The following is a 17944-nucleotide window of genomic DNA, read 5'->3' on the forward strand; positions in this document are numbered from 1 at the left end:
TAGTACGGCACGATCAAGCCAATGGTCCCCCACACAGAAGATTAGTTAATGAATAAGTCCAACTTGACTCCATGTGAATATTCTTTGGCCAATAGATTGATAGCTTTTTTGAAAATGGATCATTTATAATATAAAAAGATGAGTGATGAAAGATTACAGAAACGAAGTCGTTTTAGATTCTTAATATGTGACAAATACGCCACCAATTAATAAGAGAATCATAAGAATGCTCTATTCAGAGAGGAATTAGGAATTCATACTTAGTCGCTTAGCATCACAAAGAATGGTACTTCATTGGGGCGTATACCTGTCTGCTACATGTCTTTGGCAATAGACTATTAGCGTTATTGGGTAAGAACAAGTTCTTCTAAATGAAACTTTTTTTTTTTGATTCATAGTTACATTGGCCTCTTCGCCATTTTTGGCCGAGGCTATCTAGCCGCTTGTATCCTTTCTAAGTCTTTGTATCTACCAACATCACGATACCGAACAAAAAGCCTGATCACATTCGATGTAGCTTACGATAAAGTTCATCAATGCAAATATTTCGAATCTTCATTCAAAAGCGACAGCAAGAGGGGGGGAGTGAGCGTAATGTCGCTTGAATGTTTCATCATGTTAAGGGAGTTGATTTCGTGATCATAATCAGTGGTCGCATATGAAAGTATCGGATATCGGTATAGTTTGGTGTGCAATTACCACATTTCGGGTTTCGCGATAGTTTCGGGTTTGATAAGGAAGTCTTATCTTAGTTTTCTGCAGCTTTGCACAAGGATTGACAAGTCATCAAAGGACTGAATGTGCTATAAAAACACGAGAAGACAAATTCAACCAGAGAGGACCTAACAACTGAGTAAAAGGAAAAATTTCGTAAGAATCAGTATGAAGAGAATGTTAGTAAGAATGAAAGAGCATAGGATTATGAAAGAAATGACGCCAATTCTTTTTCTTATTGGAATTGTCTCATCTTTAGGTGCAGCCAGCGCCGGATATGATAGTGGCTGGTGGAGTACCTTTATGACCAACCAATCGGCCCTTAAAGATTATGGCTCTAAAAATCCAGCTACAGGAATGTATTACATGAATAGTAAATATCAATCAGCAGGTACCGGTTTAGGAAATGCAGGTATTATGCTTGGGGCACTATTATTCGCCCCGGTTGGTGAGATTTTTGGCAGAAAAATGTCTATCATAGCTTCGTCTATTGTATCAATTATTGGTGCCATAATTTCTTGCTCATCCAGTAACTCTTTCTGGTGTATGGTAATGGGGCGTTTTATCAACTCATTTGGAATAGGAATTGCTAATGCTATTGTTCCTATATACTTAAGTGAGACAGCTCCAGCGTCGATAAGAGGAACGCTAACAAGCTTTTACCAATGGTTTTACACATTTGGCCAATTCTGGGCATTTTTTGTGATTTATTTCACTTATGATTATAAGTCCAAATGGTCCTATATGACGGTGATTGTTGTCCAGGTCGTCATACCAGCAATGATGTTGATATTAACACCATTTTTGGTGGAAAGTCCACGTTGGTTGATCTCGAAAGGTAAAACTGATAGAGCTAAAATTTCATTATCAAAAATATATGGAAGAATGACTAATCACAATATAGATCAAGAAATCTCAGAAGTTAAAATGGCTCACGAGCTTTTAGTGAAACATAGAAAAGATTGTAAGTATGTCGATTTGTTCAAGGGTGTGAATTTGCGTCGAACGTTACTAGCAATTGCTGTCCCCTGCTTTTTATATGGCCAAGGTGTGTCTTTTATGTCCTCTTATTTGGTTCTATTCCTCGTGACTCTTGGTGTTGGAGAAGTTCAAATGATTATGTTGATTATTATGGCAGTGCTCTTGGTCACCAATACCTTTTCATTTTGGGGTACAGATAAGTTTGGACGTCGCCCAGTATTGCTAATCCCAGCCCTTGCAATGGGTATATCTTTCTATATTGTTGCAGGAGCTTCCTACTATGTCGACACGTCTGCATCAAGGAATACTGCTGTGGCGTTTCTCTTTATTTGGTCAATAATTTATGGAGCAACGTGGGCTCCCTTGACACACATTACTGCTGCTGAGATTCCAAGCTCTCAGCTTAGGGAAAAAACCCTTTCAGTGGCCACATTTTTAAGTTTTGGAATAAGTATGATGATTTCTTTTGTCAATCCCTTTATTCAAAATGAGGGTTATGGTAATTTACAGGGTCGAGTGGGTTTCATGTATGGATCTATATCCTTCATTGCTTGTGGTTTTATTTACTTCTTTTTACCGGAAGTTAAGGGCTTATCTTTGGATGTTGTTGATACTCTTTTTGAGCTCAATACTCGAACCTCGAAGTTTTATGAAGAGGGTAAGAAGTTGATGAAAGAGGGAAAATACTTGCAAATAGATACCGTCTTGTCAAATGCAACTTCTAGGGAAGAAGCCAAAGAAGAGATTAAAACATTGAAGTCTAACATTAATATAACGATTGAGAAGAAGTAGTACTGTATAGGATTACAACACTTTGATATATGAAATACTGACTATGTAGCGAGAAAGAATTGTTTACGGATACGTAGTATTATCAACTTCCTTTATATAGCGGTAGAGAAACTAAAGATTCAAGGCCCTCGTGGCGTATATACTTGACATATATATCATACATTCTATAACCCTCTACAAGACTTATCCCAAGACCAAGAAGGCGAATCTGCTTGAAAATTTATCAAATACATTGTATTTTATTTGCAAGTAATCATCTATGTATCTATATGTAACGACCCAATAGTTCTTTCTCAATCGTATTAACAGAACTTCGAATGCAATCTACAATAATATCTATATCCAGCTCAGTCGTGATGAACATAGGTGCGATCAAAATATGATCACCAGTAATTCCGTCTATTGTTCCGGCACCGGGGTAGACAGCGACTCCATTTTTCCATATCGATTGCTGAATTCGTAAGCCTATCCCCAAAGAAGCAGGAAACGGCTCTTTAGATGTCTTATTCCTGACAAATTCAATTGCCCAAAAAAGTCCACGACCCCTTATATCTCCGACAATATCAGAATCCTTTAATTTAGACTTTAAAGCTTTCAGCAAATAGTCTCCGTTGTTACGTACAGCTTCCAACAATTTGTTCTTCTTCACATATTTCTGTACAGCCAAACCCGCACGGCACGCTAAAGGAAATGCTTGATATGTGTGGCCATTATTAAAAGAACCTGAACCTTCTTGGATAACTTTCAAAACCTTGTGATTGAAAATACAGGCAGAAAGAGGCGAGAACCCACTTGACAAGGCTTTACCGCAAGTGACAATATCAGGGACAACTGACTCTTGTTCCCAAGCAAAGAACGTTCCCGTTCTACCTGATCCACACATAATTTCATCTAATATCAACAAAACGTCATACTTGTCACAGATATTTCTTATTGCCTTGAAATATCCAGCTGGAGGAACTACGCACCCCGCTGTGGCACCTACAATGGTTTCAGCATAAAATGCTGCGACCTTTTGAGGACCTATTTCAAGTATTTTGTCTTCTAGTTCGTTTGCCAACCGATTCACATAATCTTGAGTTGATTCTTCCTCAGCCTTGAACCTGTATTCATTAGCTGCACTGACTTTATGCATATGAGGACTTAGTACTTCTAGGTAAGGTTTAGAGCGACAAACGTGACCACTCAACGAAAGCCCGCCGAGACAGTTACCATGATACGATTGATATCGTGATATAAATTCAGTCTTAGATGTTAAACCTTGTTCGTAATAATACTGAATAGCCATCTTGATAGCGGCCTCCGTGGCCTCGCTGCCAGAGTTAGCTATATAGGCCCTAGCGAATATGTCTTCGTAGCCGCTCAATAAGTTATTTGCAAACTCCTCCGCAGCTGTGGTTGTATATTCTAAGGAATGGACATATGTAACTGTTTGCAATTGATCTGTAAGCTCTTGAATTATAGTCGGATTGGAATGCCCCACTGAAGTAACCGCTGCTCCCCCACATCCATCTAGTATCCTCCTGTCAGAGAGATACAAATATTGTCCTTCTGCCCTCTCAACTAATTGTGGAGCGAGATTGAAATTTCTATGTAGAAGGCCAGAATTAATTATATCTTCTGAATTCATGCTTTATCTGTAAATAGCTATTGACTTAGGAACTTAAGTTCCTAGTGAAGCCATCATCACATTTATAGTGTATCTGTTAGTGGGCACCAATTCATTCGCATTAGGACCGCATTCCGATTTGTTCGCATTTGAATTTTCATCCCGATCCCGAAGTTTACGTTCGCGGGTTATATTTTCTTGAAGATGGTATGATCGGTCTTTACTTTCAAATGATCAGTATATAAACGATAAGATCTTTTTTATGAACACCATGTAGATATAACCGAAACTTAATTGAGAAATGGCTCGAGACATAAAATTCAACTACGGAACCACAAAAGATGTTATCGAGGTTTCAAACCTAGGTACCGTGACTGGTATAAAGTTCCCAGAATTATGCGTGACACAGTTTCTAGGTGTTCCATTTGCTGAAATCCCAGGAAGATTTCGTAAGTCTATACTACTTGATACCTGGGCCAACAAAAGCTGTGATGCTACGAATTTCGGACCCTATTGTCACCAAGTTGAACGTTCGTTTTATCCCATTCCCCTGTATGAACGTCCTTGGTCTAAGATACCTATTAAGTCTGAACACGACGTTCTCAATCTAAATATTACATGTCCTTGTAACGTCAATGAGGAGGTGAACTTACCTGTGATGGTATTTATTCATGGTGGTGCTAACACTTATGCCGCCGGCAGCGCTAGTATGTATGATGGTCTTCATTTGGCCAAGCTTTCTCAAGATTTGAAGCAGCCAACTATAATTGTGACTATCAATTATCGAGTAGGAGCTGCTGGCTTCTTGGCTTCTCATGACTTGAAAAAATACAATGAAAAGTTTGGTGAATCTGGTGTAGGAAATTATGGTGTATGGGACCAGATTAATGCGTTACGCTGGATTAACAAGTACATTCATTCTTTTGGAGGTGATGCCAATAGGATAACAGTATTTGGGCAATCAGCCGGTAGCCAGGCCACTCACATGGCGATATTGAGGGATGAGAAATTATTCAGTAGAGCAATACTTCAAAGTGGGTTGTCCCCCCTTTGTGGAATATTTTCGATTGATCAATATGATAGAGTTTATTTCAAATTGCTAGAAAAGTTAGGAATCGATACGACATTGACCCCAGAGAAGAGGGTAGAAGCGTTACTAGGTGTGGATGGTGCTGAGTTAGCACAGGCTAATGAAGATATTTTTGATATTCAGGTTGTCACAATGGCATATACAGACGATAGAGAAGTGTTACCAAATAATGCAAAAATCCCGTCATGGTCGAACCTCGATAAGCCCATTTCATCTTCTATCGAAGCTGTAATGATTGGTGATTGTAAGAATGAATGCATCATATGGAATGATGCATATAAATCGTATTCCGCTGAAGAGTTTATCCAAATCCTAAAGTCGAAATGCTCTACTGATGATATTGCTGCAACATTTATTGACCTCTACAAGATACATCCTGGATTAACTAAAAGTGAAACTTTCAATAGAATTGAAATGTTTACGAGTGATGGAATGTATCTTTTGCCCAATTATATTTTCTGTCTTGCAAATGGTAATGCTTTTCGCTATCACTTTGATGAACCATCAACTTATAACAATGAGTGGTGTGGGTATGCTCATCATTCTTTGGATAATGTTTATATCTGGGGTATGTTGAAGGACTCTTTAGAAGGTCCTCAGCGTGTCTTATCAGAGCACATGTCCAGAGTTTGGTTGGATTTTGCGAATGGCAAAACTGTCTGGGAAAGTTATAAGGAGAATGGTAAGTCGATGGTGTTTGGCCCTGAAGGAAAGTGTGGTCTTGTCAGTGATTTTGACGACGATAAGAGAAATTCTCGATATCCTATTTGGAGAAAAATTGTAGAATTAGATCTAGTGCAGGAATTTGGAAGAGTTTGTGAAGATATTTGTCTTTTAAGAAGTAAGGATCATGGATATATATGAGCGTATATTACAATTGACACAGTTATTATATATCTAATAAAATATATTATCTTTACTTCTAGATATACGTATAGTCCAAAATTTTAATTCGTTTAATATCTTGTATTATAAACAATATATTTGTTACTTGACTTGAAGGTAATCTAAAGCTGAAAATGGAGATTTCACAAACTTTAAAGTTTCTCTAAGAAGAGCTGAATTACTCCTTCAAATCATGAATAAGCCTTAATAAATACTCTTGCGTAACCAGTTCATTTCCTATCATGAAATTATGTAGCCGTGGGGAAGGAAACATGAAATCATTGTGGTTTTGAGACCTGCCCTCCTCATTAGATCTGGTTGAATCGTGACTGCATGACATAATACGGTCGTTATTGTGCACCGCATTAGAATTAAGTTCTATACCAGAACAATCATATTGAGCCTGTCCCTTATCGAAGTGAAGCAGGGCTTCAGAGTTCTCTTCGATAAGTTTCCGTTCTGCTCCTAAATTAACAATTTGGATCGAGTCTTCCAATTCTCTAAAAGTAAATTTGCCTAATTTTAATTCGCTAGCTCTTTTTCTGTCGTCAGCAACCAATGTATATAAATCTACCAACTGCCTTGCGATACTATACCAATAGGAAGTGATATCCAGCGTGTCTTGCATTGATTTCAAGCACTCAAGTAATTTTACAGCCGACGTAGTCAAGGAGTTAATTCCCAGATAGCTGTCATGTTGAGGGTCCATCCAATGAAATGTCGAACCATAGATAGCCGTTGCACAAGCAGAAAAGACGCAAAATAGCAAAATTGGGGACACAATAGTAGTTACATTTCTCGCTTGGTCATATTCTGAAGCTTCAATCAATATCGATGAAAGTGTTCTTGTGCTAGAAAATAATTCAATAGCAGAAGTGATCCAAAAGTCCTTGCTGGGTGGCAGTGGCAAAAGTGGCTCTTCAGTTGGACCGACTGGATAGTCATTCGAATGCGGAAGAAAAGGGGTATACTCCCGATGAATATAAATGAGGCAAAGATTAAAAATCGAATTAATCATAATAAAGGAAACGTCTGTGTTAAAAGCACGATGTGCTTTCAAGTTATCTGAAGACCATCTCCATCGAGTAGGTAGGCAGTGATACCACTCTTTTAATTTAGCTTTACTTTGTGCGAAAAATGAACTAGGTTCCCAGGGAGGTATAAGAAATTTTGTTCTACCTCCCTGAAGAATGAAATCTGAAATGTCTCCCCAAAGCTCAAAAATTCTTACTAAATAACTGGGACTTCTATTTTGTGACGGAAGACCTTTGATTTGTAAATAATTGCCAAGGGTTATTATATTAAGATGCACCGATTCAACTGCGAACTCTGTCATGTAGATGAAATCCGTATCATCACACGGTAACATTATGCGCTCGAATTCCTGATGCACAAATGCTGAACATCTATTTCTCCCGGAAGCAAGAACACGATCTAGCATGAAACAAGACCAATATGTTCTTACCAACTTTTCCCGATATAAAAGTGATGTTTTATTGGCTTGATTTTCTGAGGAACTATCAATAGCACTAATAGGACACTTTACGACATGCGAAAATTCTTGTAGAATTCTACTCGCCATACCATGAAGCATCCAACTGCTATAATAGCGACACCGAGACCAGTCATATAAAGATAGCATCAATAGGCACTGAACCTTTTCAATGGTAGGATCACGTAACATCAGCTGAGGTCGGATTAGATTTTGTATAGCATAATTGTAGCAATAGTCTTCCTTCACCATTTCAGAGCTTGGATCGATCCAAGTCTCAAGTGAATGCGGCGCAAAGAAACAAATGACTGCCATGATGGAATTTCTCAAACAAGGATCAAGATACTCTTCATAAATTAGAGACGTAGGATGTATGAACATAAACTCTGGAAAGAGCCGATGTAATGCTTCAAGAGCCGATACTGTAACAGAAAAAGGGGCTTGTCTCAAAGGATCCTTCAAATCATTTAACCCACGAATTTTTGAATTTTGAATGTTGCGACTAAATAAACCTTTACTATTATGAGAAGGAAGTGCGTAGTAACTTGACCTTGGGCCCATCTGTTTCTTAAATCGGTCTCTCTTCTTCAGCAAGCCTTGATTTACGAAAAGATCCTCATTTTGCGTGAGTCCATGTGAAGTAATGTCGGCTTCAGTATCTTCAGGGTCATCTGATGTAACAGAGGCTGTCATAAATGGCCCGTCATTTGTATCAAAAGAATTATACTTCAGGAGGTTATCAGAAAGACGGCGCAAATTGAGCGAAGTCTTGGCTTTCAATTTTTTTTGCTCTTCGATATGGTACGATGGTCTATCAAGCTCCTCTGGCCTTCTCTTGATTTCGTTCCGAGAATCCTTCTTTTTTTGAGGAAACTCTAGAATACACCGACTAGCATTCCCGTTCGATGCGCAAGATTTACATGGAGGAGTACCTTCATGATTACATTTAACTTTTCTTGATCTGCAAATGTTAGTAATTTATATTACTATTTTCTTATTATTGAAGTATTAGTGACGAAACGTACCGGCAAAAATGACATGCCCAATGAAGAGTTAGTTAAGCTGACAGGATAAGTCGAAAATCAATACGTACCTTTACAACTTTCATTTGAAACTAATATATACGTAATTTTCCCAACGTAATACGTCTTAAAATAGTCTATGTCTAAAAAATCTCTCTTGAATAAGGATCCTTGCACTTCTTTACTAATTAGGATTGAATCCGATTTCATAGATATATACAGGTATTTTTACACAACAAGAAGAACGGAAGTTTCTTCCAAGCTTTACCCAAATATTACGTAATTATTACATAATGCAAGGAATACAAAAAAAAAACTGAACTATGCAAGGTCGCTTTTCTAACTCACTACACTTGTTCAGGTCTTTCCTTCCATGAAAGAAGTTGTTAATGGGCACCTGTATTCTGTAACGTAACTTCAATAAGAAAGTAAGGTCGCGTGATATATATGATGATAACTAATATAAATATTACACCAAGACGAGCCTATATCTTATCCAACAAAAACACTCTATAATTTGAAGCAGGACCGCTTATAGAACATTTGAGTAGACATTCTGTGGAAGTTGATAAATATAATGGAAAATTTATCATTTCTACATATTTGGATCATAGTCACATACAAGTTCGTTGCGCAACAGTAATTCTTTGCCTGTTTTTATTACTCGCTCTGTAATTACATCAAAATCTCATCTTGAGGATCAATTAGTGAAGTCTAAAGTCTTACTATTGATTTCATATCTATCTTGGACATTGATTCGAAAATCTGATGAGCCATCGGTGGTGAAGGCATAATTCCTAAGATTATATTATATCATGTTATAGATGTCTATTCTGTTCGAATCCTGTCTGGCTGGTACCAGAATACTTACCTACTATATGCATGCATACATGCTTACAATTTGAATTGATGATCGTAAAACGGGAACAACTTAATTTAAGATTAGGTAAAGGATACGACAAAGAAAACACGATATGAAAAAGAAAAAAAAAATAGCCCGGGGCCAGCGGGCCGAGTTGTTGATAAATTCCTCTCTTCATGGGTGATACTTCAAACTGCATTCTCGTATTTAAATCAAGGCACCGTGAGCCCTAGTTTATCATTGAAACTGCCTGACAACATGTACTTACAAACCAAGCATGGACTCTCTTGTGGCAGATTACTCGACCAGGGACAATTAATTAAAGCTATTGATATGGTAATAATACCACAAGTTAGTTAGGCCTCTCGATCAAGAAATAAAGATAAGTCAAGATGAAAATCCGATAGCGAGTAATTCCTTTTAATGAGGAGAACATTGGCTAACCAAAAGTTATAACTAGTTTCGAACTTTGTAATAGTTGCGCTTTAGCAACCGCATAGAAGGTTAAAATAACCGGTCATAGGGATGAGGCTACGATGGTTTCTTTAGATAATTATTTCGTTCCTGGTGAAGCTACAAACAGAAAGAGTTCAGGAAAGTTACTTATGTTTACTTCAGCTTTTGTCTATTGTATGCCTTATGAATTCTATATGATGGATGACATGTACTCTTGTGAAACGTCCCTTAACTCAATGGTATGGCACTCGAAAATCTAGCTAATGTGATTTTTAAATATCTTTTCTGTAAAAGCCACCTCTACTCTAATTCTGGAGTGCACTGTTTTGTACCCTGCTATACAAATGTATAATACTGTTTTTTTAACGAAAAGGACTCTCTTGAGAATATCTGAGTCCTCGCCAACACCTGCAATGGCGAAATTACTGATTAATGGAATAAAACTGAAGGCAATGTCTTGCCTCCTTTTCTTTGATTCTCCGGCAAAGGCATTGAAATAATTATGAGCTGTACTATTGCTTTCAGTGTTTACATTGTTCGATCGGGAATGAAAAGTATTATTCTTAGTCTTCGTTATCTTATTTTCTTTCTGTGTTCGCATTTAACATGCCAAATGGCTCATTAGCGAATCTTGGTAATATTATTCCCAATTCATATTTCGGTTCTAAATGTCTGATATGTATGTGCGAAGTCAAGCTGTGGAAATTACTGAATTTGTGTTCTTGCTACCACCCTTAGTCTTGAGTCTCATCGTATGGCGACACCCTTACAGCCATAATATAACGGTTGTTAGATATTACATAATGTATCTGTATCTTGATACTTTCAATTCTATTTTATCAGACTTTGCATCTAGCACTACTGGTTATACAATAAAGACTATAGCAGATACCGTCTCTCTAATTGGTTATTGTGCGAGTAACATTGTTGGTTCTCACGTTTCTATAGCTGCCGAAATACCACCATACACAAACGGTATGATATATTCTGGAACTCTAATACTCAATATATGTGCTTATCATTGCTTGCTTCAATTGGCGGCTCTCTTCTAAGAAAAAAAATAACAAGAGAGAGAAAAATGAATGCAGATGCCTTTGCAGACCTTGATGGTTTGAGTCTGCTAATAGAAGAGGCTCCTCTTTTCTGATTTCGCCTTTGAATTGAAGTTGAACTGTTTTCGATTATGATATGTTCATTATATTTAATCTATTTTATAGTATAGCTCTTATGTTGTATTTATCACCATTATTTATTGCTCAGATTGCACTATGTTGCAATTGGATTCTTTTGACATAGTTCTGCTTGGCCAGGAAAGGCAGGGAGATTAGCGAACTCTTATGACATCTACCTTCGAGCAGGAAAAAATTTCATCCTTAATGTCGCAGACCAGTACTTTGCAGAACATTCTAAATTGTTATTTGAGAGTTAGTTTGTATATTTTATAAAGCTCAAAGGAGCACCAAAAATGAGAACAAACCCCCTTAGTCTGAAAAGAGAGAATCTTGACAGAACTTCGTTCTTGTCACCCCAATGTGGACCTATCGCTTCATTTAATAATTTGAGTTCAGTTTAATTCTTCCCACTTATTGGCCCCTCTTTCTTGAACTCACGTATTGGGTAAAATACAAGAGAGCGAACATATTATAGCCTTGGTACGCATTCTATGATAAATACTTCAAATGCTTCTAAGTACCACCTTGACACGATTCATCGATGACCTCGAAATCTTGAGCTATAAAAGAGGTGATAAATTTCGACATGTTTACGGACGTATTCCTGAGCGGGTTGTAGCATCATTAGCCGCTCCTTGCTTATTTATCGTGTCATTCTCCGTGGTAACAGCTTATAGCATTTTTCAAATCATAATCACTTCTCGTCTGCAAAGATTTAGAAAAGCTGAAAAGAATGTCTTGTGGACAATGCTACCTTTCATTATAGGTGGGTTATTTGAAGTCATTGGTTATATTGGAAGAGCAACATCACATTCAAACGTTACTTCTCTATCGCCATATATTATACAATCAGTTCTTTTATTAGTGGCACCAGTGCTATTTGCAGCATCAATATATATGTCTCTTGGTAGATTAATTGCTTGCTTGGACTGTGCGGAGCACTCAATAATCCCAATAGAATATTTGTATTTGGTGATGTTGTGTCTTTTCTTATGCAATCTAATGGTGGCGGTATAATGGCTAAACCAGGAACCGAAAATTCAAGGCTATGTTCAAGATTCTTGGAGGTCTATTCCACTCTTGAGTTATACTCGGGTATACCAAGACAAATGATCTGGCCGCTACTTTTAGTTGGTAATTATACTAAGTTTGAGGAAAATCGAAAGCAGATTATTACATACCTTGAAAGATTATACTCATTGTGTGGTGTTGGAAATATAAACCTCGTTAAATCAATACCTGAAGAATGTTGGACTTCAAATACAAATTTTGAGGCAATTTTGAAAGGCAAAAATTGGTACGAAAGTGAAATTGATTTCTTGGCTATTTAGCATAGCCATACTAAATTCAACGCTTTATTGCCGTAACTTAAATTCACGAAGCTATGCTATCTACTAAAATATTTGATTAAGCTGATATGCTCAACCAATGTAAGTAATTTGCTTTCTAATGATATACTATGATCATGTTCCTATTAACTATGTGCTTTTACATAAACAACTTTCAAGTCATTTTCAAGACGGTACTTGGGACGTACCAGACAATTGAAAACCTTATTCGGTATTTCAGTTTAATATTCATGTAGTTATTTGCCTTAAGAAAGGTGACTTTTTTGAAAACATTTATATTTTTTTTTCCTTTGTAAATAGATATCAATGTCACTGAGTATGTCATTTTGAACTTATAAAGAAAACTTGGAGTGCACAGTTTTTCATGCGTCAGAATATTTTCAGAACTTGGAAAATAATAAAAAATACTTCAAGAAATCATTTTAAAAGCTGGATTAAACCCGATTAATCAACAAGCATTGCATCAGTGAGTTCTTCAACGATTCTATGCAAAATTTAATGTGTATGAGTGAGTATTGTTGGCGATGGGAAAGTATCAAGCTTAGTTCAAAATCTCTTTTGCCATGTTGCAAGAAGTTCTAGGAGGTAATGAGAATATCTACGTGCAAGGTGATTGCTACCGGCTATCAATCTAATTGAAAAGAATTTTCAACATTTCGAATATTTTTGGGATGCCAAATAACAAATTTTTAGACAGGTTATGTTGTTTTATTTTATCAGACGTTATTAAATGATAGGCCCATTCGGCCCCAAGTTTGTCTATTTCCCATATTCGTCATGATTTTCTTTCAGTTTATCTTTATCGTAGCATGGCTGAAATAGAATCTAGCTTTTTAAAGTCGAACGATCAGTATTCTTATTATTGCTTAAATGAGAGAATAAAATTCTTTTGGATAAGACATTCTTTGTCATTTCTTTTGTTCTCGGTGATATGTGACATTTTGCGAAAATATTAATAACATTGCTTTGATAGTTGAATTGCACCCTGACGTGCCCCATCCTAATTGGTGGTGGCTGAAGTTTGTGATTACTTCTTGAAATTTATGTCTAATTCTATCCAAGGAAAAATACGCTAGTTGATAAAGTTAGAATATCTCACTGAAACTTTTCATAGATTTTTCGAAACGACAAATATTTATAGCCTAATCAAAAGAAATGCCTGATTGCTTTATTATTAGTTTCGCTATTTTTCTTGGTTTTTTTCTTGGGTTATTGCACGCTTGAATCAACATATGGTGTTGCTAAGCCTAGAACTCTTCTTATTTCTGAACATTAAAGTCGTAAAACAAAGATTGCCCTATCAAGCGCATTTCTATTTTGATTAGTATTTATAGGGCAGCCTGGAAGATCTTCGCTTCAAAAAAAAAGTGTTAAAATGCTTAGGCGAATGGCTTTGATAAATGAAACATTTTTTTTTATTTTAGGATAAGTGACATGAGAGGTGGGTCCAAAAGGTGTAAAAGCTATAGGGTGCCGCTATGAAAATTTATCTTTTATCCATACCAAATTCTTTTCGGACCTTGTATATCCAATTAGGATAGCTGAAAAGAACGTAGCTTCCTGTTCCAGCCTTAAAACTGTTAGTCCTTCTCTTTAAAGATTAAAGTTTATTTTCATTTGGCAGCACAGAGATAAAACAAATACTGTTACAGTACTTGAATTATCAACAATTTGAATAGATATGTTACTGTTGAAGAATATCACTAATACATATTGTATCAATATTTACTTTTTCGTGCTCTATGGGGATTCGATTACTAAAAGAGGTAATGATTCTTTTCCAATGAAGAATACTGAAATGATAATGTCAAAAGTTTCGTTTCATAACAAGATGACAAATCTCAATTCTCTCAACGTAACATTGAAGACCGGTACAAAAAAGACTAGACATCTTGATAAGAAGATATAATAGCTACGAAACAGAAATTGGAAGATGATCACTTCCAAAAGTCTTAAATATAGTAGAGTTTATCAATCAGATTGAAATGAATCCAAAATAATGACTTTTTTCTTGGGAACAACTGATGCAGTCTTAATTCAGAGTTATTTTCAAATTTAAGAAAAGTAGAATAACAAAAATTGCTCTTGAGCTGAAAATATCAATTAGAGTATATACCTGTATGATAGTTCTGAATGGTTTTACACACATGGGTTGAACCTAGAAGACTTCACAAATAGCATCTGCCTGAATCTCAATGATGGCATCTTTATCAAACAACGTAGCAACTCCTACACAGACCCACGATGGAAAATGGTTTGGCTGGATTCTCTTCCAAATTTTCATCATTGGTGCCTCATATTTCATATCAACAATGAACGTTGTAAACTTATATACTGAAGCTAACCCAATCTTAGCACCAGCTTTCAATAGAGCTTTTTCAATCGCCATAAATGAAGCTTCTATCTGCTCTTCTGCAGAACTAGTTATTAGCGTTCCACTATCAAGATTAATACCACCGTGTCCTGTTACAGAAATATAATTTGCATTTTTCGGCAACACCACTGCACTACTTAATCCTGCAAGTCTAAATGAATCACAGACTTTGTCTCCTGTAAATATATAGTCCATATTTGACTCAAGACAAATGCTCAAAATTTAACTTCAAAATATGAAATGTTTCTCTTTTCTATGTAAAAGATATTCTTTTTCGTTAAAATATCGAATTTTATTTAGTTTAAGGCAATTGAGTACGAACTAGCTTGCTCGGTAGAGATAGGCAACATTATCACTTTTGAAAAACGAGCAAATATAAAGCGACAAATAAGATTCAGATTGTTGGACTTTCCTAATCTGTACGCTTTGATTTAGTGGCATAAAACTTGCCAATAAGTAGGAACTACAAATAGAGGCTCTTTCCATTCGTAATTGTGATATTTGAAAGGAGTAAAGATTACATTGAGAGAAATGACCTTGGCATTTGACCCAATTTCGGCGCATGAAATCAAGCTTTCCTCAAGCTTGACAAAGAAATCTGTTAGCGATCCTGTTAGATTCCGAACCATTGATGTTTTGGAACCGCTGAAAGACGAAATGATTCCATTTTTGGAAGCCCAGCTAAAGGGATTAAAAACCCCTACGCGGCCTGATAGAAGGATTAAAGTCTATTATTACATTGTCAAGAGACAATCATTTTTTAAGGCAATAGTAAACTTAGATACCAACACTGTTGAATCCACCTTAAAGATACCCAAAGGTATTCAGTTAGGTATTGATATGGATGAAGCAGTTGAAATTGAAGACGCTTGTAATTCACACCCATTGGTTTTGGCTGAACTTGAGAGATTGAACTTACCAAAAAATGCGCGGATCTATAACGATCCATGGAATTATGGAACAGATAATCGTGACGAAACCATGCGTTTGTTTCAATGCTACATGTATATTGGTTTCTCAGACGATCCAGAATGTAATCATTATGCCAATCCTTTACCAATATCTCCAGTGTTCGATTGATTTACGAAGGAATTTTTATGGATTACAAAATTGCCTATGGACGGGAATGAAGTGACTGAAAATACCGAATTGAAAATTGATGGTTTTGAGGAGAATGAATATAGTGAGCGTGCTCTTGGAAAAAAAAATATGAGGAAAGATCTTAAACCTTTGTTGATCGAGCAACCAGAAGGGCCATCTTTCACGGTCATAAGAATGATGTTTTTTGGCAGAAATGGAGATTCACCGTGGGATGGAATGCAAGGGAAGGCGCAGTTCTACATAATGTTGTTTATGATGGTGTTCCATTATTCTATCGTGTTGCCTTAAATGAAATGACTGTGCCATATGCTGATCCTAGACCGCCTTACCATAGAAAACAAGCTTTTGATCTTGGTGATGCCGGCTTTGGAGTTACAGCCAATCCTTTGGGTTTAGGATGTGACTGTTTGGGCTTAATCAAGTACTTCGATGGCGTTTTGACTGATGGAAGTGGATCGCTAATTAAGCTTCCAAATGTAGTATGTATGCATGAAGTTGATAATGGTATCCAGTGGAAACACACAAATTTTAGACATCCAAGGATATCCTCAGTTATTAGAAAACGTGAGTTGATCATACAAACTGTTGCTACTGTTGCAAATTACGAATATATTATTATGTACGTATTTGATCAGGCAGCAAACATAAGAATCGATATTCGTGCAACAGGTATCTTATCAACTGTTCCTTCCAATGATGGCGTAATTCTTCCATATGCAACTAGGTTGGGCAAAGTTGTTCAAGCACCATACCATCAACATGTTTTTTCGCTCAGGGTTGATCCTGCTATTGGAGACTACAAGAAAAATAGTATCGTTTATGAAGACGTTGTTCCCACAGTTCCTGAGGATAATATCAAAGATGATTTTTGCAATAGTTTTGTAGTCAAACAAACTACCGTTACAAAATCTGGCTCGTTCGATTACGACGTTGAAAAAGGTAGGTACTTCAAAATGATCAACCCGAACATTATAAACAAGGTTACTAAAAAGCCAATCGGTTATCGGTCGTAACATATAACTTCCCAAATGCTTTTAATGAAACCCGAATCCTACAACGTTAAAAGAGGATTGTTTGGCCTTAAACCATTTTGGGTTACCAGATACAGAGATCATGAGTTGTATGCTGCTGGTGAATTTACCAATCAGAGTCAAAATGATACTGGGTTAGGAGTTTGGGCCAACAATGATGATAAGGTTAACAACGACGACTGTGTCCTTTGGCATTCGTTTTCTTTGACCCATATTCCACGTCCGGAAGATTTTCCAGTTATGCCTTGCGATATGCTTTCCCTTGAATTAAAGCCATCAGGGTTCTTCGAGAAAAACCCTGCATTGGATGTTCCTAGGTTAGAGCAGTCACATAACAAGTCTATTTTGTTTAAGAATTCATGCTGTAAAATGTGAAATAAGATAAAATATACAATAATATAACAAATTCTTGTTTTTTTTTTTCCCGCAAATATCTATTACAATACGTGTGTTTTCAAGATTAATATTAGCATTGTAAGTATTATCAAAGGAACTGAGTGAAATACATTTGTGTAAAATAAAATCTTGTTATAGGGTTATCTCATAATTTTATTCTATCCAGCAAATTGCAGTTAACAGAAAACTGAACTGTTTATTTTAATAAGAAAAAATAAAAACAAACTATATTACAATTATCTTGTAATCTTGTGATGACGAAAGCTAATTAAATGATCTCACTACACGTAACACAATCCGCCATTAGCATTCAATACAGAACCTGATGACCAGCGAGCCTCTTCACTACATAAAAATGTTACCTCCGCTAACACTTTTGGGGGTGAGTGGACTGTGGCTAGGTGTCCGGTGGCTAGGTGGCTTGGTGGCAAGGACGGTGTCAAGAGAGGTGTCAAGAGATTTTTTAGTATGCAGAACTTTGGTAATATACAGTATTCATTGATTGACCAATAATATGGCCCGATCTTATCACCACGTGATTCGCTTCTCCTAACATTCTTGGTGTCTTGGGGAACAGTGTTACCTCCGCTAACACTTTTGGGGGTCAAGGATGGTGTC

At 36.6% G+C, this 17944-nt stretch overlaps 12 protein-coding genes across 12 annotated transcripts; 8 read left to right on the plus strand and 4 right to left on the minus strand.

Annotated features, from left to right (window-relative positions):
* Positions 1–882: 882 nt before the first annotated feature.
* On the plus strand, positions 883–2487 carry PRCAT00001427001 (uncharacterized protein; the record flags this gene model as incomplete). Its single annotated transcript, XM_062951214.1, has 1 exon — positions 883–2487. One exon carries the CDS (start codon positions 883–885, stop codon positions 2485–2487), a length of 1605 nt encoding a protein of 534 aa, XP_062808239.1.
* A 265-nt stretch (positions 2488–2752) lies between these two features.
* BIO32 (Bio32p) lies at positions 2753–4117 on the minus strand (the record flags this gene model as incomplete). Its single annotated transcript, XM_062951215.1, has 1 exon — positions 2753–4117. One exon carries the CDS (start codon positions 4115–4117, stop codon positions 2753–2755), a length of 1365 nt encoding a protein of 454 aa, XP_062808240.1.
* A 280-nt stretch (positions 4118–4397) lies between these two features.
* On the plus strand, positions 4398–6050 carry PRCAT00001429001 (uncharacterized protein; the record flags this gene model as incomplete). Its single annotated transcript, XM_062951216.1, has 1 exon — positions 4398–6050. The coding sequence occupies one exon, from the start codon at positions 4398–4400 to the stop codon at positions 6048–6050; it is 1653 nt and encodes a 550-aa protein (XP_062808241.1).
* Positions 6051–6249: 199 nt separating this feature from the next.
* On the minus strand, positions 6250–8256 carry ZCF38 (Zcf38p; the record flags this gene model as incomplete). The annotated part of the gene is made up of 1 exon (XM_062951217.1): positions 6250–8256. One exon carries the CDS (start codon positions 8254–8256, stop codon positions 6250–6252), a length of 2007 nt encoding a protein of 668 aa, XP_062808242.1.
* A 1903-nt stretch (positions 8257–10159) lies between these two features.
* On the minus strand, positions 10160–10504 carry PRCAT00001431001 (uncharacterized protein; the record flags this gene model as incomplete). The annotated part of the gene is made up of 1 exon (XM_062951218.1): positions 10160–10504. The coding sequence occupies one exon, from the start codon at positions 10502–10504 to the stop codon at positions 10160–10162; it is 345 nt and encodes a 114-aa protein (XP_062808243.1).
* A 1078-nt stretch (positions 10505–11582) lies between these two features.
* PRCAT00001432001 (uncharacterized protein) lies at positions 11583–12092 on the plus strand (the record flags this gene model as incomplete). The annotated part of the gene is made up of 1 exon (XM_062951219.1): positions 11583–12092. One exon carries the CDS (start codon positions 11583–11585, stop codon positions 12090–12092), a length of 510 nt encoding a protein of 169 aa, XP_062808244.1.
* A 2013-nt stretch (positions 12093–14105) lies between these two features.
* PRCAT00001433001 (uncharacterized protein) lies at positions 14106–14333 on the plus strand (the record flags this gene model as incomplete). The annotated part of the gene is made up of 1 exon (XM_062951220.1): positions 14106–14333. One exon carries the CDS (start codon positions 14106–14108, stop codon positions 14331–14333), a length of 228 nt encoding a protein of 75 aa, XP_062808245.1.
* A 249-nt stretch (positions 14334–14582) lies between these two features.
* Positions 14583–14993, minus strand: PRCAT00001434001 (uncharacterized protein; the record flags this gene model as incomplete). Its single annotated transcript, XM_062951222.1, has 1 exon — positions 14583–14993. One exon carries the CDS (start codon positions 14991–14993, stop codon positions 14583–14585), a length of 411 nt encoding a protein of 136 aa, XP_062808246.1.
* A 336-nt stretch (positions 14994–15329) lies between these two features.
* Positions 15330–15878, plus strand: PRCAT00001435001 (uncharacterized protein; the record flags this gene model as incomplete). Its single annotated transcript, XM_062951223.1, has 1 exon — positions 15330–15878. One exon carries the CDS (start codon positions 15330–15332, stop codon positions 15876–15878), a length of 549 nt encoding a protein of 182 aa, XP_062808247.1.
* Positions 15879–15914: 36 nt separating this feature from the next.
* Positions 15915–16187, plus strand: PRCAT00001436001 (uncharacterized protein; the record flags this gene model as incomplete). The annotated part of the gene is made up of 1 exon (XM_062951224.1): positions 15915–16187. The coding sequence occupies one exon, from the start codon at positions 15915–15917 to the stop codon at positions 16185–16187; it is 273 nt and encodes a 90-aa protein (XP_062808248.1).
* A 5-nt stretch (positions 16188–16192) lies between these two features.
* PRCAT00001437001 (uncharacterized protein) lies at positions 16193–16912 on the plus strand (the record flags this gene model as incomplete). The annotated part of the gene is made up of 1 exon (XM_062951225.1): positions 16193–16912. The coding sequence occupies one exon, from the start codon at positions 16193–16195 to the stop codon at positions 16910–16912; it is 720 nt and encodes a 239-aa protein (XP_062808249.1).
* Positions 16913–16927: 15 nt separating this feature from the next.
* Positions 16928–17305, plus strand: PRCAT00001438001 (uncharacterized protein; the record flags this gene model as incomplete). The annotated part of the gene is made up of 1 exon (XM_062951226.1): positions 16928–17305. One exon carries the CDS (start codon positions 16928–16930, stop codon positions 17303–17305), a length of 378 nt encoding a protein of 125 aa, XP_062808250.1.
* Between the last annotated feature and the right edge of the window lie 639 nt (positions 17306–17944).

This window comes from Priceomyces carsonii (assembly GCF_900007245.1).
Source record: "Priceomyces carsonii strain CBS4050 genome assembly, scaffold: Debaryomyces_carsonii_scaffold_1, whole genome shotgun sequence".
NCBI lineage: Eukaryota > Fungi > Ascomycota > Pichiomycetes > Serinales > Debaryomycetaceae > Priceomyces > Priceomyces carsonii.